Genomic DNA, 24,001 nt, shown 5'->3' with positions numbered 1-24,001 from the left:
CGCTTGAACAGGCCCAGATTCCAATCATATCCATGTTAGGAAGCACACGACGTGATGCACGTGTAACCCAGACAGTTTTTAACATCTGCTGGTGTTTCACATTCAGCCAGAGGCCCAGGGTTAGGTTGGATACCAGACAATAATAAAAGCATCGTTATTAGACTCTAGAGCTCGTTTATAGCTGACACCACATGTAGAGTTTAAGTTCACACAGAGACGATGACATTTTTCTACAACCAGCAAACAATAAACAAGAAATGTAACAAGAGTTTCAGAAGAAGCTGTTTTACAGAGAAATGATTCCCTGAAGACAAAATTATTATTATCATCTTTATTTCTCCAGGTGAAAATTTAATTGAGATTAAAAATGTGGTTTTCAAGAGAGACCTGGCATCATGGCAGCAAGAGTCAGAAATACATCATAATTCAAACAAATACAAAATAGGAAAAACATCCTACATAAACTTCATAAAGTTTCATTAACAGACTTTGAACAATGGACTTCAAACTTCCCCCCAAAACAACAGAAACACATTTGAAGACAATGAATGACATTTATCCCTCTAAAGAAGGACTTAGACTACGATTTAATATGAATGAGAACATGTTCATAAATGGATGCAACCAAAGATTTCATCAATCCCTGATTTAGAGACAACAGAACATTTGGTTTGATTTCACAAGATAAGAATGACGACTGAGTTGGAAGATTGTTTTATGTTTAGTCAAATCTTTCATACATAAAGTTGGATTACAAAATCATCCCCTAAGTTTGTTGTTTTATTCAAGGAATTGAAATTATAGAGAAAATCTGTGAAATGACTTAAAGAAAACAAACCACAAAAACTCTATGATACTCTAAACCCCCTGGTTGAGGTCGGCAACCTTTCTGATGATGAGTGCATCTAACATTTCCTCAGAAGTCAATGTGCCATATGATTGCATTAGCAATAAATTACACACTATATAGAACCACTTCATAGGATTATATTTGTGCGCAGATGTTTGCAGCTATCAGCGAATATTTATCAGCTATTTTGAAACAAAGAAAGACTTTTTATCCATAACAGAAAATGAACTGTACAACAGAAAATACAAATGCTATTTATGGTCTCCTCACAACAATGATAAGAAAAATAAACTGGGCCAATATGGCATGTTTGTTACTACAGAGACACACATGTTAATGTGATCTCTGGTCTCCTCTGAGTGGGAGTTATTATAACTGACTGTAAAAAGTCAGCACAAGGAAAATAAACTCCACCTAAACTTGGTTTATATCTGACCCAGACAGACTGCAGGTCATAACTTCTTACCAGAAGTTCAGTTCACCTGACACTCGGACCGGCGGCCGCCTCGGGTCTCTGCTCCTCCTGCCTCCCCTTTCCCTCATCCACCTGCTGCCTCTGTGGAAGCTCCGCCATAGCCACCACCAAACAACTGACTTATTTTTACACATCGACCAGCATCCGGCCAATCCGCCATCTTTCATTGTTTATACCGTTACAAAAAAATAAAAAAACATCATCGGCCCATTAAAAACGAAAAATCACCATCAGTATGCCCGATGGCCAGTCCAGCTATGGTCGTGCCATCAGTTAACCCTTCACGTGGCAGCTGTGACACGCGTGCCCAGGGTTGCCGACCCCTGCTCTAAAGCATCTGATTTGGATTCCTGAGATCAAATATATTTTCCTTTGTGTTTGTTTTCTTCCCATTTGTGGCTTTAATGTAGTGTTACATCCTGTTTGTTTGCTTCCATCTGCATACATGTCCAGATTCACTGTTATGTTTCTATTCTTACATTGCTGTGTGATCACTGTTCCCTCTGCTGACTGATGTGACCTTTTTTATCTCACACTGATACTTGTCATATTTGTATCTGCGCCTAAAAGATAAAAAGTTTTCCATGCTAAAACACAGCTCCACCTCCTGCAGTTCTCCCTCTGAACCACTAGATGTCTCTGTTATCTAAATGAAGACGTGCAGCACAGCAACCACAGCAGCGCTCAGATCACACGTGTCCTGTTATTATGTATAAAAGCATGAAACAGGTGAGACAGGTGGGATCAATATTAATGTTGTGGAAATATATGAAAAAGCACAGAAGAGTGAAAACATTTCCTGATTCTAGAAAGATCTTTCAGCTCATAGCTGCTCACAGACTGTATTTACAAGTGACAAACTGCAACTCTACAGTACATCTACAGTATATATCAAATATATTCTGTATTCAAATCTATTGAGTGATGTTTGAAAGTCTTTCCAGGTGAGTTTGATCCAGGAGGGTCTGAAGCCAGAGTCAGACAGAGACTGTGCAGAGACTGTAGAAGGACAGAGCAGCAGCAGAGCAGTCCAGATACACTGATGATCCTCTGTCAGATCCAGAGGGACACACAGGGATGATGCTGGACTCTACATTGTGTCTGACAGTGGAGCTGTTCTCAGAGCAGTTCACTCTGCAGCACTGACAGTCATCTGCACTTCTTCTCATTCCTCTGTCAGTCACTGCTGGATGAAGCTCTCCTCTCCACCTCCCAGTAACATGGCCCAGTCAGAGCGTCTCTACACACAAGCTGCTGCTGCTTCAACCTCTCTGGATCATCAGGACACAGCTCCTCCTCTCTCAGCACACACACCGTCCTGTTTACCATCATCAGCCCCACCTGCAGAGAGAAGAAGGAAGAGCAGAGGAGATAAACGAGTGTTTCCAGAGACTCTTCATCAGCTGTCAGTCAGTGATGCAGCACATCCAGTATAAAGAGCAGCAGGGACTTCAGTGCTGGGACTGTACTAGGACTCATTGTTGCTTCACTTTTTCTAATCTTTGGATTTTTATTGAAGTTGATGAAAATGTTTTTCCCTCCTAGTTTGAGTTTGGACTTTCATTCATTAGAAGAACCTTGGTGTGTCCACTCTGAGCTCTGTAGGAACCCCAACAACAAGCCCAACAATCCAGATGGACGGTTCCAGCTGTTAACTGGAGGAATTCCATCCCAACATCTGCTCTCACTAAATTCTTCCTCACCTACAGACTGTGTTCTTCACTGCTTTAAACTTGGAAATGAATGCAGTCATTGGTCTGCGTGCTGCTTTGTTCAGAGAGCTGATTGGCTGTTGACAGTGTTTGATCTGAGCGTGTCAGCCGTTACTATGGTGACCATAAAGGTCAGAAACAGGAAGTGTTTGTGTCCAATCCTGAAGCCTGTCACCATTCTCCTCTCACAGCTTCACTGAGAAGCTGCAGCTTTACAGGAAACACTGGATCTTTGTTTCATACTGACTGTGTTTAGTACAATACTGCTGACAGCACCACCCACTCACTCCATCACTCTACTGACCTCAGAGTCTCCAGTCTGTAGTCTGGACTCTGCTGAAGATCAGACAGCTGCTTCACATCTGGATCCTTCAGGTTGTTTCCCCACAGGTCCAGCTCTCTCAGATGGGAGGGGTTGGACTTCAGTGCTGCTGCCAGATAATCACAGCTGATCTTTGACAAACCACAGTAACTCAATCTGTATAAAGAATGAAAGATGTAAGTTTATTAGACAAAGTGTGAGCTTGAAATCATTCAGTGTTTCATCATCTGTTCAGAGCTGAAGAAGGTTCAGAATGTAGAAGTTTAGAAAATGGAAACTCCAAACAGCTGAAGCCAACAGGGAGCAGCTTCAAACAGGAAACTGTGCAGAGTTTCAGACTATATGTCCTGATGCAGCCAGTTGGATTTTGGAGATTTGAAACTTTGTTCTGTGACTAAGTCCTTGAATCATTTCTTCCAGTTGGTCCAACAAGACAGACTAAGTGTTGGACATGTGTTGTGGCTCCATTAGGGGAGCTTCTAAATGTGATGTGATGGCCCCTCTGGGTCTGTCAGGTCACAGCACTGAAGAGAGCTCAAACTGGGCACACAGTTGTTCCAGTCTGGACCAAAGACTCTATACTGGGACTGAGGGACTGCTTTGACTGCACCCACTGGGACTTTTTAAAGGCTCATGTTCTCACTTAGATCATCGATTTCTACTTACATTTCTTTCTGGGAAAAATGGGGATTACTTTGGAAACAGGAAGTATTTTCCCCAATAAGCAGCCCTGGATTAGTAAATCACTCCAACATGTTCTCAGGCAGAAGAAGCTGTCTTGTTATGAGGGAGAGAAGAAAAAGATTGAGGCACAGAAACTTGTTGAAAGAGAGATAAAGCAGCTAAAATCAGGTGTAAAAGTAAAGCAGAGGATGAGCTGAATAAAGGACACTCAAGGCTGGCTTGGAAAGGAATGAAGTCCATGGTGGGGATGCAGAACAAGGAGCAAAGATGAATGTGATGCTGAATCAGCAGAAGACTTGGACTCATTGGATTCCAGCTTTGATATCATTGATTTCAATGAAGAGCTTTGTGATTGTAGCAAAGGGCTGGTAGCTCTGAGAGTCCCACTGATGAGGTGTTTGTGTGGAAATCTCTTAGTGGGACCAAAGAGAGAAAAAGCCCTGGTCCTGATGCTGTGGGAGGGAAATGATTGAAGTGTGCTGTGAGGAACTAACTGGGAGATTTTCACACATTTTCCAGTCCTCCTTGGAACAACAGGAAGTTCCCAGCATATGGAAACAAAGGTTAAGTGTCCTATGGCACTCAGTGATGATGGTGCTGTGGCCCCACCACCTCCACCTCTTTGTAAAGGAACTAACTGTAATCTGAAGCTTCAAATGGAACTAAGACTTCCTCCACTAGGTGGCAGTGTCTGATGAGAAAGTGTTAGTGGAGCTGGCCTGGAGTCAGAAACAGGAAGATGCAGGATTTGGGCTGAAATGGGGAAAAGTGGTTCGCACTAGTGCCTTAAAGCAAGAAGGTTGTAGGTTGAAGCTTGTTGGCCTTTCTGTGGAGGTTGGATGTTCTCCCACAGTCCAATGAAATGCTGCTTAGGTTCATTGGTGCTTCTAAATTGGCTGTAGGTGTGGATGTGAGAGAGTGCTTCTCTGTCTCTCTCTGTTGGCCCTGTGATGGACTGCTCACCTGTGCAGGTGGACCACGCCTCTTGCCCTATGACAGCTAGGGCACAGGCTGCAGCCCTGTGAGCCTAAGCTGAATAAACAGTTAGCAAAAATGATCCATAGATGGCCTGAAATCCCCCAGTTAGCAGTTTGGTAGATAGCTATGACATGCTAATCCCATCCAGCAGCTGTATTCTACCTGTAAGCTGATCCCTGCTGAGCCAAAGCACTTTTTCATATACAAATTACAACCTTTAATAGAAACCTATTGGTCAGCATCTTATTAGCCTGCTGTTAGCTTCATTCCACAGAAAACTGAGAGAAACTAACAGAGTTGATAAAGAATAAAGAGAAATGTGCTGATTTAAAGCCTTTGAAGTGCTTCAGATGATCTCTGTCCACTTCTGTCCACTCATTCATTCATGTAAGCTTTCTAATGCAGCTTTGATCTTCACAGTCTGCTTCATGAAACTCATTCTAACCCTGAATGTCAGAGTGTTCCTCCTTCTCTTTCCCATCATTCATGCTGGCAGTGGAGGAGATTTGGATGTTGGACTGTGTTTTGGATGATGTGTGTATGTTTGTGTTGGACTGCTGTCTGTAAAGCAAACGCACATTTTGCTTTGGATTTCAGTGTCAGACAGACTTTAAGGTGGAATGAAGACTTGGAGAGTTTCACAGTGAATTATCCAGTGGAGGATTTTTCTTCTTCTTTGAAGGTTTGAAATGTGAACATTGTTCTGCTGCAGTCAATGGACTAAACCAGAGAAGAAGAAAACAGACTTTACCATGAAGATCCTCAGTGTGGATCAGTATAATATCAGCCTGATGTCTGCAGTTTAGTGTCAGCACAACTTTCACATCATATTCATCTCAGCACAACTAAAACATGCTGACTGACCTCAGAGTTTCAAGTCCACATCCTGGACTCTCCAGGAAACCACACAGATGCTTCACTCCTGAATCCTGCAGCTTGTAGTTGCAGCTCAGGTCCAGCTCTCTCAGATGGGAGGGGTTGGACTTCAGTGCTGCTGCCAGATAATCACAGCTGATCTCTGACAAACCACAGCCCCTCAATCTGTATAAAGAATGAAAGATGTAAGTTTATTAGACAAAGTGTGAGCTTGAAATCATTCAGTGTTTCATCATCTGTTCAGAGCTGAAGAAGGTTCAGAATGTAGAAGTTTAGAAAATGGAAACTCCAAACAGCTGACAGAGTTCATACGCCTTTGTCAGGGTCAAATTCAAGCAAGACCATGTGAAAATTAAAACACATCATCCTAGGTGAACTTAAACACCTTTGTTCCCCTTTTGTTAAGACATAGAAAAGTACACCACACAAAAATACTGCAAAAGGAAACGGTCGCCTTATATACATAGTGTATAAACTCAAAATGCACATTTCACTTCAAATTAAGATTAAGGCTTTGAACAGATCACATAGTTCAGTTCAACATATAAGACTTTAAGAATGCACAAGCATCTACTTAAAATCTATTTAATTTATCATCCATGATATTATTTTGTACAATTCCAATGTATTTTGTTCATCTCCCTTAAATAAACAGGCAGTCTTAAAGTATGAAATATTCATATACAAACACATATAAATGTGTGTACTGTCTCAGTGGCTGATAGTACCCCACAGGCCTCAGTGTGAGCTTGAAGACATTTATAATGTTTAAGTAGTTTAATGTGCAGGTGCTGACGATAAACACATTTTGAATGAAAGCCGGGGAACTTTGGTAGCACAGAAACAAGTGGCTATTCTTTGTGACTATATGGATCACTCACAATACCATTATTTCACACAAAGGCACCAAATTAATACTCAAAAAAGCTGCAGCAATACACACAAATATAAACAGTACTTGGTGACAACTTTGCTTTTAGCCTTTAACCCTTCTTGACTACTTTTGATGTGGCCTCTATATTTTACCTTTAAAAACAGTTTATCTTGCCAATCTGTTATTTTCTCATTTTGACCAACTGTATCAGCACAATTTATCTAAATTCAGACAAAATTTAAAATACACGTAGAAAGTGATATTTTGACTGTAAAAACCACACACATGTTTAACGAATCATCTTCATAACTTGAAATGCAAATAGAGATTGTACATTTTTAAAAATACGCACACGTTTTGCAAACAACAAAGTTATATGGTACTATTTAGCAAAAAATGCAGCCAAGGCTCAGACGTTTTTCATATAATCATTTCAAACTATTTACAGAACAATCAGGTGTCAAACAATAGTTTGTGTCACTCTAACACATATGAGAACAGCACAGGGATAAACCTGCAGGTCTGACAGCAGGTGTGTCACTCAGCGTTTACACTGCAATCTGCCTTTGTTGGCTTTAAGGCAGCAACTGTGACGATCACTAGTAGAACTGACACACAAAACAAAACAACAGCTACACACTAAATACACAAGACAACAAACTAACTTGAGACCAAACACGGTAAACGTCACAAATCTCTCACGTATCAAAACTCTCTCTCTCTTTCGCTCACTCGCTCTCTCTTGCCGGTCACTCCTAAAACTTCCCCCTTTTGCTAAACAACCAAATGTCATGTTTCCATATCATTTTTGATTGGTCGACATGGTACATTTTCCCACCTATAGGGCTTTGGAGCGTGATGTCACGGGAGATGGGCCATGCCCCCTTCCGCCATGACAGTAGGCCAGCCAAAGGATACCATTTCAGCTATGGATCGTACGTGTTGTCGGTTGCAACGTTAGATCACACGATCGTGAAGGCAAGAAGCTGGATAACGGGCTCTCTTTTCATCGTTTTCCATCCTGGAGGCAACGTGAGGGATCCCATGTATCCGATATTACTAAACAAAGACGTCAGGCTTGGATTGCAGCGGTGAGACGAGCGGATATCGAGTTCTCTGCAATCCCCAGCTTTTTGTTGGTTTGCTCACGGCATTTTCTTTCCGGTGAGTTCTAAATTAATTCATATCACTCTTGAAAGGCTTTTAGTGTTATTTTCAACGTGCTGAGGTCATAGATAATGAGATAAAACATGCTAATGTGTGATGCTGCAGAACCACATCATGTCGACTGAGTAGCTTATGATTTGGCATTATTGCAGGCAAACCAGCATATGAAATGGATGTAACAAATCCAGACTGGGAACCAACACTGCACATGGGGCATGACGACATACCTGTATCAGACTCGGACCGGCACTCAAGGCGTACGCAACGGAAGCGAAAAAGAGCACCCATCGGAGGTAAACAACCCCCCCCCCCCTCTAAAAACATACTAAATTGCTATCACTGTACACTAATCCGCACATAACTTCCAGATGAATCACACACCTGTCATTGGAATATTGGTGTACATTTACCTTATGTCTAATTTTATCTTACAGGCTTTCGTTATGCAGCTGCAGAGTCTGAAGGTGTGCCCCGTGCAGAAGTGATTGATGAAGATCTGACAGAAGACCAACAGCAAAATCACAATGTCATGGAGGCAGTGGACAGCAGTTGTGTTGGACAAGTGGAGGTTGAGGTACCAGCTGCAAATGTGGATATACTGAAGAAATGTAAACCTTTTAAAATGATGACAGATTACAAACTCTCAGCTGTGTCTGTAATCAAACCTCTGTAACTTTGCTTCCCTTCAGCAGCATCAGCTCATGTTCACATGTTGATTCATGGTTTGCTTCAGTTTTTGATGGACTGCAGAATATTTTGAAGGTTATCTGCTATAAAAAGCCAGAACAGGAAAATCTGCTTCATGTGTTTCTGTTTGATCCTCAGTGACTTTGACACAAAGGCCTCTGCTGTGATGATCACACCTCTGATCAAGTCTCACAGTGTCAGCTTTGTTTTTATACATATGGATATGTGCTGATAAATGATCAGAATTATAATATTTCCCACTGTCTGCTGTGTGTCGTGACCTTTGACCTGCTAAAGACAGTCAGCTGTGGATTATTCATTGTTGTGTCTGATACTTAGAACTGTGAGGAAGAACACTACACAGTTAATCAGGGTCCCCTCTCTCTGAATCAGGAAAGGTGGGCAGGCCGCGTGTGGGCCGCGGGCCATACGTTGAGTCTCACTGTTTGAAATGTGAACATTGTTCTGCTGCAGTCAATGGACTAAACCAGAGAAGAAGAAAACAGACTTTACCATGAAGATCCTCAGTGTGGATCAGTATAATATCAGCCTGATGTCTGCAGTTTAGTGTCAGCACAACTTTCACATCATATTCATCTCAGCACAACTAAAACATGCTGACTTACCCCAGAGTTTCAAGTCCACATCCTGGACTCTCCAGGAAACCACACAGATGCTTCACTCCTGAATCCTGCAGCTTGTTGTTCAGGCTCAGGTTCAGCTGTCTCAGATGGGAGGGGTTGGACTTCAGTGCTGCTGCCAGATAATCACAGCTGATCTCTGACAAACCACAGCCCCACAATCTGTATGAAGAATGAAAGATGTAAGTTTATTAGACAAAGTGTGAGCTTGAAATCATTCAGTGTTTCATCATCTGTTCAGAGCTGAAGAAGGTTCAGAATGTAGAAGTTTAGAAAATGGAAACTCCAAACAGCTGAAGCCAACAGGAAGCAGCTTCAAATAAACACAACAAGAGAAAAAACTCTGAATGTTTCACATTAAAGTCGTACATTTATCATAAAAACAGGACAAAGACTTGAAAAAGTCGTGTTTTTCCTTCCAGGAACCACAAGGCTTCACTTTTAAAGGTGAAGTGTGAAAGAAATGGACATATTTGAAGTCCAACACCTTTTTCCAGTCACATTATTAAAGCAGACAAACTACAAGCTCATTTTCATTCCAACAAGTCATCTTCTGACCTGGACTAACAACACTGGTCTCTATGTGCAGCTGGCTGTGAGACCAGTGCTCAGGGAGCGTCTACAAAGTGCAACACTGAAAGAACATCACACACTAGCTGTGTCCCAAAACGTCGGCTGCATCCTTCGGAGGACCCGGTATTCGCGGTCTACGTGGGCCGGGTCCTTCAAAGATCGAAAAGGCTGGAAGTGCGAGGCTGTGAAATGGGACGGTCGAGCCTTCAGATTTGCGTCACCGCTGTGTTGGTGGAGTTTAATAAACTCGGCCGTCTGCTCCTTGCTATCTAAAATATAACAGGACACTGGCGTAAACTCTCGACCGTCTCACACTTCTGTTTAATCAGTTTCCTGTTTAACGTTTATTCAGCTGTGTGAAAATCCCGGAGGAACTTTGATCTCAGCCAAACCGATTTACTCCGGAACAAATAAAACACAGAAAAAAGGCAAACAATTACATTTTTAAGTTATCCGGGTGACTTATATATCATGTTTAACCTGAGTAGCGAAAGAGCGGGGTCTGAAAACGATGAAGCCGGGCGTCCGCTGCTCTCGCCGGCTGGAGTGACCATTGAACCCCCCGGCTTGCTAGCGAGCGGGTGGGGAACAGACGTCTCCGAAAACGTCGGCACACTTTTGCAAATATGCGATGTCTTGATAAACCAAGCAGATATTTGAAGTTTACACAGCTACTTTCTCGCCTGAAAATATGTTAAAAGTTTATTTTGTGACCCAGAAAGATTAATAAGAGTAATTTGAAAACTTAGTAGCTGCCGCCATTGTTGGCAGCTGAAATTTGGCTGGGCCGCGCTATGAATTCTGGGATATGGTGGGCCACGAAGGACACACCCGACGAATCCTTCAAATTCGGGGAAATGAAGGACGCATTTGTCGGGCACATTTGAAGGAGTCGACAAATACGGACAGCCTTCATTGCCTGGCTGTGACGTAATCGGCCTTCAAATGCAGCCTCTGGAGGATGCAGCCGACGTTTTGGGACACAGCTACTAATTTGCTTCCATCATCCAACCTGAAGAGGAAACAGAGACGCCTCCCCTTCAAAGTAAAAGCTGCTCCTTTTGGACACAGTATCAAAGAAAGTCTACAGTATAACATAGAAAAGACAGAACAAAGTTTTGGTTGTTTTTAAATTGTGCAGAAATGAAACTACACTAAGCTCAATTATGTGACAGACATTTCATCCCATGTCAGTTTGGCCTCATCCTGGGCCGGATTATCCAGCACACACTCTGACCACAGGTCCAGGGGCCACGCACAGCTGGGCTCCATCCAAGAGACAGCAAACAAACCAACACAATAATAAAAAGCACCATGTGATCTTCTTACATCTTCAAGACAAACATAGTAAAAACATGAGCACATTTGTTTCCTGATAAAATGATGTGACAGGTAGAACAGAGTAAAGTGGTGGTGTTACAGCCTTTCTCCCCTCTGCTGCCGAGGCTGTTAGTCTCTCCCAAACTCAGCTACAGGACTTCCAAATGAATGAAAGCAGCAGAAGTGGCTTTACAAATGAAAGAGGAAGAGGAGAAGAAGAGGAGAGGGAGGCCACCCTGACCATCACTCCAGCTGAAAACATCACACTTCCATTAAAGTTGGTGAGGAAATGTTGAGCAGGATGAGCTGCTGGCTAATCTGGAGGCTGTAGCAGCAGCTCACAGTCACAGTGGATTTCCACTCATGAAAAAGCTCTGGCTGCTTCATTTCTCATCTCATATCAGAGACTTTAATGCTTCACTGAAGCTGTACTGTGATGCTTCCATATCCCAGTGAGGCCTCCATAATGATTTCAGCTGTTCTGTACACACACTGTGTGCCCTGTATGGCTCAAAGTCTCTGCAGCCTGTTTTTATCTGCTATCATCAGATCTTCATCATCCTCATTCACATCCCTCACACACTCTACAGCCTCATCAGCACCGACTTCATCTTCACTGACTGATGGAGCACAACATGAACCTGTGGAGGCTGAAACACTGTCCTGTCAAACATCTCCCCGTCACCACTCCACTTCTGTCAGCCTTTAAATGAACCCTGCTCAAGTCTGTCACTTCTGTTTGGAGCCAAAAGAGCTTAAAGATTACGCCACTACATTCTTGTCTAGAAAATATTAAAGTGTATTTGGTGACACACAAAAAAGGGTAAAAGTATAGTTTGGGTCCACACATGTCCAAACCCTGGTGTGTAGGCCTACTTAGTATTGAGAAAAGCCCACTAAAAGAACGCCCACCAGACCAAAGCAATGGTGTTGACTTGATCAGCATTAACCCCGCCCCCTGACTTTGATGGGTGAAGCTGACAAATAAAATGTATTTATGAACAGCAATGCAGGGCCAGGAGTAGCAATGTGAATTAAATAAATACATCATTAAATAATTCATTAAATGTGTCAGTAAAATAATTAAAATAGAAAACAAACCAACAAAATATGTAATTAACTAATTTGAATTGTACATAAATACTTAATGAATTATTTTAAATGAAATTAACCGATAATTCATTGTGATTTTGTTTTGTGTTTTGATGAGCTAATAATCAGCTCTCTTTTTCTCATTGTTGTTCTAAGCCGCTTATCCAAAGGTAAGGCACTACCTGTTGAATTATTTCCAAAGTGTGCCAAATTGGACATTACAAATTAAAGTCTACTCACTGAAATTACTGGGGAATGTCTGCTTTGATTTTGATGAGAATCTCATGACAGTACTGAGGATTTAATGCGGTTGGACTGCTAAAAATGATTGAATGCGGTTGGACCGCTAAAGGATTTAATACGGTTGGACCGTGGAAAGCAGTTGGACTGCTGAGTGATTTTAGTATATTAGGGAATTTGGTTATTGTTTGGGGTGGAGCCCGTATTGGTTATAAGGTTGGACCTGCTTCAGTCTTACACTTTTTTGGCTGTTTTACTGTTGTTCCAAAGTATTATAAATTATTCAAGAACGTCAGTTGGACTGATAGGAAGCGCAGTGCTCAGAGGTAACGCTTGCCAATGCCAAGGACGCTTAGGCATTGTCCTCGAAGAGGGATAGTCAGTTGGTCACTGTGGAGCTTGGGGCACTCCAGAATAACTAGGAGTTAGAGTCTCCTTACCGTTTGGAACGGTAGTCTGCACTTTTTTGGCCAGCAGAAGTTGGACTTCGGGCGTGTAACTTTAACTTAAAACTTCGGGGTAAGTCTTGGCTGTGAAATGCCAAAAATAGAGCTTCAGGCAAAGTTTGGGTTGGTTGACGCTTTTAAATTGAGTTAGGGATTTTAGAGATGAGGCCAGTTGGACAGATACTGGTTAATTGATCACAAAAAAGTTGGACTTTATCGGTTGGACCGTTAACTTAAATTTGTCGAAATTGTTTAGGCGCTAAAGCTGACAGATGTGACAGTGGTTGTAAATATAAGACGTCTTTGTAATATAAAATAAGAGATCTCTGTGTGAAAGGAGTCTGAGGCAGTGCTGGAGCTATTTTTAGACTGTGTGTGTGTGAGTGTGAAAATGCAAATTAGTCAGCAGTGAACTGTTTAAACCACAGTTGGTTTTACAAATACTGCTGCAAACATTGTTGAGTGTGTGTTTAAGACGCCATTTATGTTCATTAGAGGGCTATAAATAAAGTTTTGAGTTGCCGTAGTGGATGTATAGTAATTGACTGAGTTTTGATATATAAATATAGTGAGTGCACTGTATATATTTAAGACTAACATATTACTTTTAGGAGTAACCTCTCATCAGCAATAAATGCTGGTGTGTTTTATTTTTTCTATTCTATGTGTGTGCTGTGAGAATTAATAGAGGTTTCAATTGTTTTCTTTGACTTGCTCTTTCTGATTATGAAAGGCATGTCTGAAATACTCTTAGGAAAGCGTGTTGTGAGTATATTCCTCAACTCTTGTCACAGTTTAAGTGTGTGAATGCTGTGAGTAGCAGGTTTTGAGTGATTGGGTGTGATTTGTACAAAATAATAAATAATAATAACACTATGAAAGTTGATAGTAGAGTGAGTGCAGAAGTGGAAGTGTGAGAGAAAAGGCGGTGTGTGTGTGAGACGATCTGACAAACGCAAAGAATTTAGTATATTTAGAAGTGTGTGCGTGAAATAAGGGTGAATTGTTTTAGATCAAGACTTAGTAAAACAAGAGTTTTATTAGCCTGTAAAAAAAACAAAACAGGAGAGATAGAAACAGAAAATATGGTTCTGAGCAGCTGCAAGGTTGACAGGAAATGGTGTGTGTGACAGGAACTTTGCATGCCCATAAAAGGAACTGACTGTGACAAGTGAGCACACAGAGAGAGAAACATACGAGTTAAACTCCAGGCAGATGAAGCAAATGGAGGTTTTAAGAAAAGAAATGAAAAGGATATTAATTGTATGCTTTAGTGTGTCAATACAGGTGGACTTCTTTCAACCTAGAATCTTGAGTACAAAACCATTGATTAACAGAATTGGGAGGAAAACAGGCCAGATTTTGGCTTAAAATTTTACAGCTTGACCTCCCACTTGTCCCGATCCTGAGAAGAAGCTCATAGGACAGTTAATCTCCTGATGAAGACCGACAGAACATCGTGGACTTCAAGAATTAACAGCAGGCAAAAGACAGTGCAACTGAAACTACACTGACGATACCAGCAGCAGCATGGAAGAAAAGCACGTGATGGAAAATGCACGGTGAACTGCAGGCTGGTAAGAACAGTGTGACATAACTGTTTAAAGACACTGAATGGGATATTTTGCCAGGCTGGGATTTAATCTAAAAGGAAAATACTGAAAAGAGCAACGGAGAAGAAACAGAGAAGAAACAGACTGTGTTTGCTGGGGATCACAAGACAACAAAGGACACTAAGAGAAGGGCACAGGGGCCAGTGGGAAGGTGAAGCCCAGACGAGTTCGACTGCGAGAATAGAGGGTACAATTGGGTTGAAATTGAAGCCGGAACTCAGGATGGTTTAGGGATGTCCACGTCACAAACAAAGAGGTAAACAAAAAGAAGGTAAAATAAAGAGAGAAAATAACTGACAATTACATTAATGAATAGAAGACACACAGATATTACATAGATTTATTTTTAGGATAAAGGGGAGAGCTTATACGTAGAAATGACTTTTTATACATATTGCATTTTGTGCCTTTAAGGGAGTTGTGGCTCAATTCGTCTCTTGTGGGTCACGAGCCTTTGGCTAGCGCTATTATTAGCCAATCTACTGTGAGGATGATATGAGTTATTGAAGGATTGCACACGCTTACAGACATATAGAGTCCATAAACACACATGACAGTATTGATTCCAGGCAAAAGGCCTCAAATTAATTTAGCGTTTAACTGAACTTGAGCTGGCCCTGTAACAAGTGACAGAAAAGAGGAACTGAATAGGAGTTTCTTGCTTTAGAGAAGGACCAAAGGAAGGAAAGCATATATTTTGGTTAAGTCTGATAAACTAGAATGAGAAGGTATTGTTACATCAAAGGAGCAAGATGAAATAAAAAGGCTGTACCAAAAACAGGCTATAACATAGGAAATGTGAGTTTTAAAATGAAGTTAGTGTTAACACACAGGAGTTGTTTCAAGGCAGCGTTTAGCTGTGATAAAATGTATGCAGGAGTAATTGCTTATATGTTTAAACTTAATTGATTAAAGTGGTTGTTTTTTTTGGATCTTTTAGTAGAATAGGCGCTTATAATGATTTTCTTGTGAAAGGAGATTCTAGGTCAGAGTGGAGGCCTTGCAGCAGCGAGACTTCTGTGTACAGGATGTTGATGATTAGATAAGGCAAGCGACAGGAAACGCATGCAGGGACGTGAAAGCAGCGTTTTAAGAGTTTTAAAATGATGAGTAATGTTGAAGAATATATATAAATACAAGTCAATAAGTCAAGAAGATAATTAGGATCAGGCTTTTGATTAAAGAGTCCCAGAGATGATAAGTTAGGGAGGTGCAGGAAAAGGTGTTTGGTTTGCTTTACACAAGATCTCGGCGACCACAGGGGGGTGAGGATCCTGGAGGCCCGAGGCATGATGGACCACAAGAGAGGGACGCAGAAAAAACCTAATCTTACGCATGGAGTGTTCTCGAGGGGGAGCTGGTGTTTATTACTGGACCACTTAGATGACATGAGGTTGTCTGATTTGCTGAGCCAGAGGACGGCTAGAGAGGGTCAGAGCGGGAGTGGTGACCCCGATGTCCATGATGCCATGGATGGACATGGAAGCAGCTGAGTGGGCCGAGGAGTGACCCAACACAATGTATTGTGACCTCTGGTGTTCCAGAGGTCGAGAGAGGGAGTATTGAGATTGGAGAGATATTTTGCTGCTATTGTTAAAGGCTCATGTTCTCACTTAGATCATCGATTTCTACTTGCATTTCTTTCTGGGAAAAATGGGGATTACTTTGGAAACAGGAAGTATTTTCCCCAATAAGCAGCCCTGGATTAGTAAATCACTCCAACATGTTCTCAGGCAGAAGAAGCTGTCTTGTTATGAGGGAGAGAAGAAAAAGATTGAGGCACAGAAACTTGTTGAAAGAGAGATAAAGCAGCTAAAATCAGGTGTAAAAGTAAAGCAGAGGATGAGCTGAATAAAGGACACTCAAGGCTGGCTTGGAAAGGAATGAAGTCCATGGTGGGGATGCAGGACAAGGAGCAAAGATGAATGTGATGCTGAATCAGCAGAAGACTTGGACTCATTTGATTCCAGCTTTGATATCATTGATTTCAATGAAGAGCTTTGTGATTGTAGCAAAGGGCTGGTAGCTCTGAGAGTCCCACTGATGAGGTGTTTGTGTGGAAATCTCTTAGTGGGACCAAAGAGAGAAAAAGCCCTGGTCCTGATGCTGTGGGAGGGAAATGATTGAAGTGTGCTGTGAGGAACTGACTGGGAGATTTTCACACATTTTCCAGTCCTCCTTGGAACAACAGGAAGTTCCCAGCATATGGAAACAAAGGTTAAGTGTCCTATGGCACTCAGTGATGATGGTGCTGTGGCCCCACCACCTCCACCTCTTTGTAAAGGAACTAACTATAATCTGAAGCTTCAAATGGAACTAAGACTTCCTCCACTAGGTGGCAGTGTCTGATGAGAAAGTGTTAGTGGAGCTGGCCTGGAGTCAGAAACAGGAAGATGCAGGATTTGGGCTGAAATGGGGAAAAGTGGTTCGCACTAGTGCCTTAAAGCAAGAAGGTTGTAGGTTGAAGCTTGTTGGCCTTTCTGTGGAGGTTGGATGTTCTCCCACAGTCCAATGAAATGCTGCTTAGGTTCATTGGTGCTTCTAAATTGGCTGTAGGTGTGGATGTGAGAGAGTGCTTCTCTGTCTCTCTCTGTTGGCCCTGTGATGGACTGCTCACCTGTGCAGGTGGACCACGCCTCTTGCCCTATGACAGCTAGGGCACAGGCTGCAGCCCTGTGAGCCTAAGCTGAATAAACAGTTAGCAAAAATGATCCATAGATGGCCTGAAATCCCCCAGTTAGCAGTTTGGTAGATAGCTATGACATGCTAATCCCATCCAGCAGCTGTATTCTACCTGTAAGCTGATCCCTGCTGAGCCAAAGCACTTTTTCATATACAAATTACAACCTTTAATAGAAACCTATTGGTCAGCATCTTATTAGCCTGCTGTTAGCTTCATTCCACAGAAAACTGAGAGAAACTAACAGAGTTGATAAAGAATAAAGAGAAATGTGCTGATTTAAAGCCTTTGAAGTGCTTCAGATGATCTCTGTCCACTTCTGTCCACTCATTCATTCATGTAAGCTTTCTAATGCAGCTTTGATCTTCACAGTCTGCTTCATGAAACTCATTCTAACCCTGAATGTCAGAGTGTTCCTCCTTCTCTTTCCCATCATTCATGCTGGCAGTGGAGGAGATTTGGATGTTGGACTGTGTTTTGGATGATGTGTGTATGTTTGTGTTGGACTGCTGTCTGTAAAGCAAACGCACATTTTGCTTTGGATTTCAGTGTCAGACAGACTTTAAGGTGGAATGAAGAGTTGGAGAGTTTCACAGTGAATTATCCAGTGGAGGATTTTTCTTCTTCTTTGAAGGTTTGAAATGTGAACATTGTTCTGCTGCAGTCAATGGACTAAACCAGAGAAGAAGAAAACAGACTTTACCATGAAGATCCTCAGTGTGGATCAGTATAATATCAGCCTGATGTCTGCAGTTTAGTGTCAGCACAACTTTCACATCATATTCATCTCAGCACAACTAAAACATGCTGACTGACCTCAGAGTTTCAAGTCCACATCCTGGACTCTCCAGGAAACCACACAGATGTTTCACTCCTGAATCCTGCAGCTTGTTGTTGTACAGGTCCAGCTCTCTCAGATGGGAGGGGTTGGACTTCAGTGCTGCTGCCAGATAATCACAGCTGATCTCTGACAAACCACAGCTCTCCAATCTGTATAAAGAATGAAAGATGTAAGTTTATTAGACAAAGTGTGAGCTTGAAATCATTCAGTGTTTCATCATCTGTTCAGAGCTGAAGAAGGTTCAGAATGTAGAAGTTTAGAAAATGGAAACTCCAAACAGCTGAAGCCAACAGGAAGCAGCTTCAAACAAACACAACAAGAGAAAAAACTCTGAATGTTTCACATTAAAGTCGTACATTTATCATAAAAACAGGACAAAGACTTGAAAAAGTCGTGTTTTTCCGTTCCAGGAACCACAAGGCTTCACTTTTAAAGGTGAAGTGTGAAAGAAATGGACATATTTGAAGTCCAACACCTTTTTCCAGTCACATTATTAAAGCAGACAAACTACAAGCTCATTTTCATTCCAACAAGTCATCTTCTGACCTGGACTAACAACACTGGTCTCTATGTGCAGCTGGCTGTGAGACCAGTGCTCAGGGAGCGTCTACAAAGTGCAACACTGAAAGAACATCACACACTAGCTGTGTCCCAAAACGTCGGCTGCATCCTTCGGAGGACCCGGTATTCGTGGTCTACGTGGGCCGGGTCCTTCAAAGATCGAAAAGGCTGGAAGTGCGAGGCTGTGAAATGGGACGGTCTAGCCTTCAGATTTGCGTCACCGCTGTGTTGGTGGAGTTTAATAAACTCGCCCGTCTGCTCCTTGCTATCTAAAATATAACAGGACACTGGCGTAAATTCTCGACCGTCTCACACTTCTGTTTAATCAGTTTCCTGTTTAACGTTTATTCAGCTGTGTGAAAATCCCGGAGGAACTTTGATCTCAGCCAAACCGATTTACTCGGGAACAAATAAAACACAGAAAAAAGGCAAACAATTACATTTTTAAGTTATCCGGGTGACTTATATATCATGTTTAACCTGAGTAGCGAAAGAGCAGGGGTCTGAAAACGATGAAGCCGGGCGTCCGCTGCTCTCGCCGGCTGGAGTGACCATTGAACCCCCCGGCTTGCTAGCGAGCGGGTGGGGAACAGACGTCTCCGAAAACGTCGGCACACTTTTGCAAATATGCGATGTCTTGATAAACCAAGCAGATATTTGAAGTTTACACAGCTACTTTCTCGCCTGAAAATATGTTAAAAGTTTATTTTGTGACCCAGAAAGATTAATAAGAGTAATTTGAAAACTTAGTAGCAGCCGCCATTGTTGGCAGCGGAAATTTGGCTGGGCCGCGCTATGAATTCTGGGATATGGTGGGCCACGAAGGACACACCCGACGAATCCTTCAAATTCGGGGAAATGAAGGACGCATTTGTGCATTTGCATGCGCAAAAGAAGACTTCACACACAACGCGCTCTGTTTAGACCCAGAGCAAAGAATATTGTTTGACAGATGACCCTTAATATGAAGACTTCGGACTTTACGTTTCCCAATTTTTGCTTTAAGTTATTTTGTTATTTACATAATAATGTAGATAACCTAATAATGATCCTTATTGCTGTTTTAGAGGAGCGGTGCTTCAAAGGATAGCTGCAGATTTCTCTCAGAATCTGTAGATTATACAGTACAAATAAAATGTTCACGTTTCTCCAACGTTGTCTTCCCAACAGTTTCACTGACATCTACACGGGATGGACAGGAAGCGTTCGCGATGTCTTATCGGGCGCTGATAATTGGCGTCTGTCTTGTGTTGGTGACGTAAAAGACGGATTTAATGCGACATGACCGTTCAAACAGCAGTCGCTTTCTAAAACATCGGATATGTATCGGATTCAGTACCACATACGAAAGTGACCCAGGTCGGATTTGAAAATATCGGATTCGCGACGTTCACACTGTCATAGCATGATCGGATATGGGTCGCATAGGGTCAAAAAAGTCAGATTTATAAAGGTCAGAAAAATCGGATTTGATGCGCTTTCGCCTGCAGTGTGAACGTAGCCTTACTCTCAAATCCTCCCTAATAACAATAACATAATTACACTTTAGCCACAAGAGGGCAGCAGCATTAAGTCGCATGTATATAAAGGTACAGTGATTATATTACAGTGATTTTGACAAAAACAAAACAGAAGTTCATGGCAGTGTGTTTTTCATAACATACCAACCAAATTAAATAATAAAAACTTTATAACTTACAGAACTTTTTTAGAGGCTTTGACCACTGGCAGCAGCCTCAGAAGAGCCTCCTCTGAAGCAGAGTATTTATTCAGGTCAAACACATCCAGATCTTTTTCTGATGACAGTAAGATGAAGACCAGAGCTGACCACTGAGCAGGAGACAGTTTATCTGTGGAGAGACGTCCTGATCTCAGGGACTGTTGGATCTCCTCCAGTAGAGAACGATCATTCAGTTCATTCAGACAGTGGAACAGATTGATGCTTTTCTCTGCAGACAGATTCTCACTGAGCTTCTCCTTGATGTACTGAACTGCTTCTTGATTGGTCTTTGAGCTACTTCCTGTTTGTGTCATCAGGCCTTGCAAACGAGTTTGATTAGTCTTCAGACCCAAGAGAAAACGAAGGAACAAGTCCAGGTGTCCATTGGGGCTCTGTAAGGCCTTGTCCACAGCACACTGGTAGAAGTATTTCTTTGAAGATTTTCTTGTTTGAAACACCTTCCAAGTTGTTTCTTGCTCTTCCAGCAGATTGAGTCCAGAGTTGATGAAGGTCAGGTGGACATGAAGAGCAGCCAGAAACTCCTGAACACTGAGATGAACAAAGCAGAACACCTTGTTCTGGTACAGTTGTTTCTCCTCTTTAAAGATCTGTGTGAACACTCCTGAGTACACTGAGGCTGCTCTGATATCGATGCCACACTCTGTCAGGTCTGGTTCATAGAAGATCAGGTTTCCTTTCTGCAGCTGATCAAAAGCCAGTTTTCCCAGTGACTCAATCATCTTCCTGCTCTCTGGACTCCAGTGTGGATCTGTCTCAGCTCCTCCATCATATTTGATCCTCTTGACTTTGGCCTGAACCACCAGGAAGTGGATGTACATCTCAGTCAGGGTGTTGGGCAGCTCTCCTCCCTCTCTGGTTTCCAGCACATCCTCCAGAACTGTAGCAGTGATCCAGCAGAAGACTGGGATGTGACACATGATGTGGAGGCTTCGAGCTTTCTTGATGTGGGAGATGATCCTGCTGGCCTGCTCCTCATCTCTGAATCTCTTCCTGAAGTACTCCTCCTTCTGTGGGTCAGTGAACCCTCTGACCTCTGTCACCATGTCGACACACTGAGGAGGGATCTGATTGGCTGCTGCAGGTCGTGTTGTTATCCAAAGGCGAGCAGAAGGGAGCAGGTTCCCTCTGATGAGGTTTGTCAGCAGCTCATCCAATGAGGTGGACTTTCTTGTTTCAGTCAGGATTTTAGTTTTGTTGAAGTCCAAATTAAGTCGACACTCATCCAGACCATCAAGTATGAACACAACCTGGAAGTCTTCAAGCCTACAGATTCCTGATTCGTTAGTTTGATTAAAGAAGTGATGAACAAGTTCCACCAAGCTGAACTTTTCCTCTTTCAGCACATTCAGCTCTCTGAAAGTGAATGGAAATATGAACTGGATGTCCTGGTTGGCTTTGTCTTCAGCCCAGTCCAGGCTGTATTTCTGTGTTAAGACTGTTTTCCCAATGCCAGCCACTCCCTTTGTCAGCACTGTTCTGATTGGTTCGTCTCTTCCTGGTGAGGCTTTAAAGATGTCTTCTTGTCTGATTGTTGTTTCTGGTCTGTCTGGTTTCCTGGATGCTGTTTCAATCTGTCTGACCTCATGTTCCTCATTGACCTCTGCAGTCCCTCCCTCTGTGATGTAGAGCTCTGTGTAGATCTGATTCAGGAGGGTTGGGCTTCCTGCTTTAGCGATGCCCTCAAACACACACTGGAACTTCTTCTTCAGTTGGGCTTTAAGTTCACGTTTACAGAGTGGAGCAAATATTTCTGAAGGTAAGAAATTCAGAAACAAATATTATATAATAAATATCATAGCCTTTCAGTACCCTGAAAGGATGAATGTCTATTGGTCCATTTCTTGAGCTATTAGGAAAGATCAATATTCAGTCTTTAGAGAAATTCTCTTACTGCTCTGCAGATGGTCAGCCATCTCATGCTGCTTAAGTCTCCTCAAGAAGTGGAGTGTGATCTTCAGAAATGCTTCTCTGCAGCTCTTTCTTTCATCTTCATCCTCACCTTCAAACATCTCCTCATCCTCCATCTGGCTCTTTAAAGTTTCTGGGTGATCTGGACTCAGAAGCTTCTGGATCTTCTTCAGCTCGTTCTTCACAAACATGGTGATGTTGTCCTCCAGCCGCTGGAAAAGAAGACTATATGAATTACCCAGTGGTAAATGGACTGGTTCTTATATAGCTCTCTTTGATACTCTGTGCACACAAAGCATTTATACAACATGCCTCATTCAACCAAGCACATTGTTCTATGCTTAAATACTTTCTTTCACACTCTGATGGATGCATCAGAGGGCAGCTTGGGTTTAGTACGTTACCCAGTACATTTGCCAGCCAGGGTTTGATTCACAAACCTAACTAGTAGCTGACCTGCTCACCTCCTGAGCTACAGTCACCCCAATCTGACTGAAATCATGGAGCCCAAACTCTGACTTATGTTGGACACACTGACAATCCTCTGGTCCACAAAGTGCAGCATAGAGGTGACTGAAAAGAACAAATGTAAACGTAGTACTACAAACCATAACCACAGAGTCCAGGTGTGTTTGATGCTGCTGTGCAGACTGACCAGTGGAAACCTCTGCTCTCTGCTGGTCCACTCTGTGGAGGAGTAATGTATAATTAGCTCATGTTATGTCTGTCCACACACAGACACAAGCTAAAGGTCCATGAAGTGATGTTTGGATGGGTTCAGTCAATCAGATGACTGTCATGGTGAAGCTTTGCTAGTCCTGCTGATCCCACTGAGAATTAACAACTCAGTTTCCAGATGTCTGTAGTTTTCTGCTCAGTTTCTTTAGTCCCAACAGCTCTTACCATCTCCTGCATAAAGCTTTCCCTCCATGCTCAGATGCCCTGGAACAAGGTGCTCTCTTTATATCAGTGACTGGTTTAAAGGGACAACTTGCAGTGCTCGCCAAACTTTGTGTCAGCAAAAGTAGTTCTAATGTTTCTTACATTTATTACATTTTTACATTTTTACACACACAAATCAATGAACGCAAAAACATAAACTTTCCAGATATTTTGTTTCACAATGTTACAAAACTCAGTTCAAAACTACACAGTCTGATTTACAAGTACAAAATATTTATGACCACAGTTTGAGCCGATGTATGTCCCGAGTCTGTGGACTCAGTAGTTTTGTTTTGATTGTTATTGTCTTTTGTTACAATTTCATTCTGATTAAGATTTTCTAGTTCTGAGGTTTTGGTTTCTGTGTTCCCTCTGTACTGTGTTAGTATTGTGTCTCTGTGTTCACTTCCTGTTTTATTTTGACAGTGCCATGTCCTATGTTAGTGTGTCTACTTTTGCTTCCCCTTGTCTGGTTATGTCCAATGAATCCTGCTGTGTCTCCCTTTTCTCATTCCCTGATGGCTCTTTTGTGTATATGAGCTCTTTGTTTTCTCCTGCTTGTTGCTGGTTCGTCTGTGTTGTCTCCCCGTGTCTCCGTTTAAGGTTTCAGGTTAGTTTTGTAGTTTTTCAGTAGAGGTTATCTTAGCTTCTGCACAGGCCATCTCCACTGCACTTCACCGTTTCAATAAAGCTCACTCACTTCACAGCAGTGTCGGCATCTTGGGTCCTTTATTAAATTCAACATGGCTCGCCCCGCTAGCCGTGACATAAGATGTGA

General features: G+C 42.2%; 2 protein-coding genes across 2 annotated transcripts in view; both read right to left on the bottom strand.

Annotated features, from left to right (window-relative positions):
• The window catches only part of LOC146676575 (ribonuclease inhibitor-like), a 76,556-nt gene extending 60,543 nt beyond the window's left edge, over window positions 1-16,013 (bottom strand). The window contains exons 1-3 of the mRNA XM_085401207.1: window positions 15,958-16,013; window positions 5,886-6,062; window positions 3,342-3,515 (exon numbers count right to left, since the gene is read on the bottom strand). Of these exons, the coding sequence (XP_085257333.1) occupies window positions 3,342-3,515; window positions 5,886-6,062; window positions 15,958-16,013 (407 nt within the window). The remainder of the gene's footprint in view (window positions 1-3,341; window positions 3,516-5,885; window positions 6,063-15,957) is intronic.
• Window positions 16,014-18,027: 2,014 nt separating this feature from the next.
• On the bottom strand, window positions 18,028-22,563 carry LOC146676574 (protein NLRC3-like). Its single transcript, XM_085402210.1, has 3 exons — window positions 22,268-22,563; window positions 20,332-22,123; window positions 18,028-18,220 (listed from the first exon to the last, which is right to left on the bottom strand). The coding sequence occupies exons 1-3, from the start codon at window positions 22,470-22,472 to the stop codon at window positions 18,028-18,030; spliced, it is 2,190 nt and encodes a 729-aa protein (XP_085258336.1). The 5' UTR covers window positions 22,473-22,563.
• Between the last annotated feature and the right edge of the window lie 1,438 nt (window positions 22,564-24,001).

The sequence above is a fragment of the Rhamphochromis longiceps genome, linkage group LG3 (assembly GCF_057381845.1).
Source record: "Rhamphochromis longiceps isolate RC_006_pf linkage group LG3, R_longiceps_female_GT1.1, whole genome shotgun sequence".
Classification (NCBI taxonomy): domain Eukaryota; kingdom Metazoa; phylum Chordata; class Actinopteri; order Cichliformes; family Cichlidae; genus Rhamphochromis; species Rhamphochromis longiceps.
This window is presented reverse-complemented; position numbering and strand designations above follow the sequence as displayed.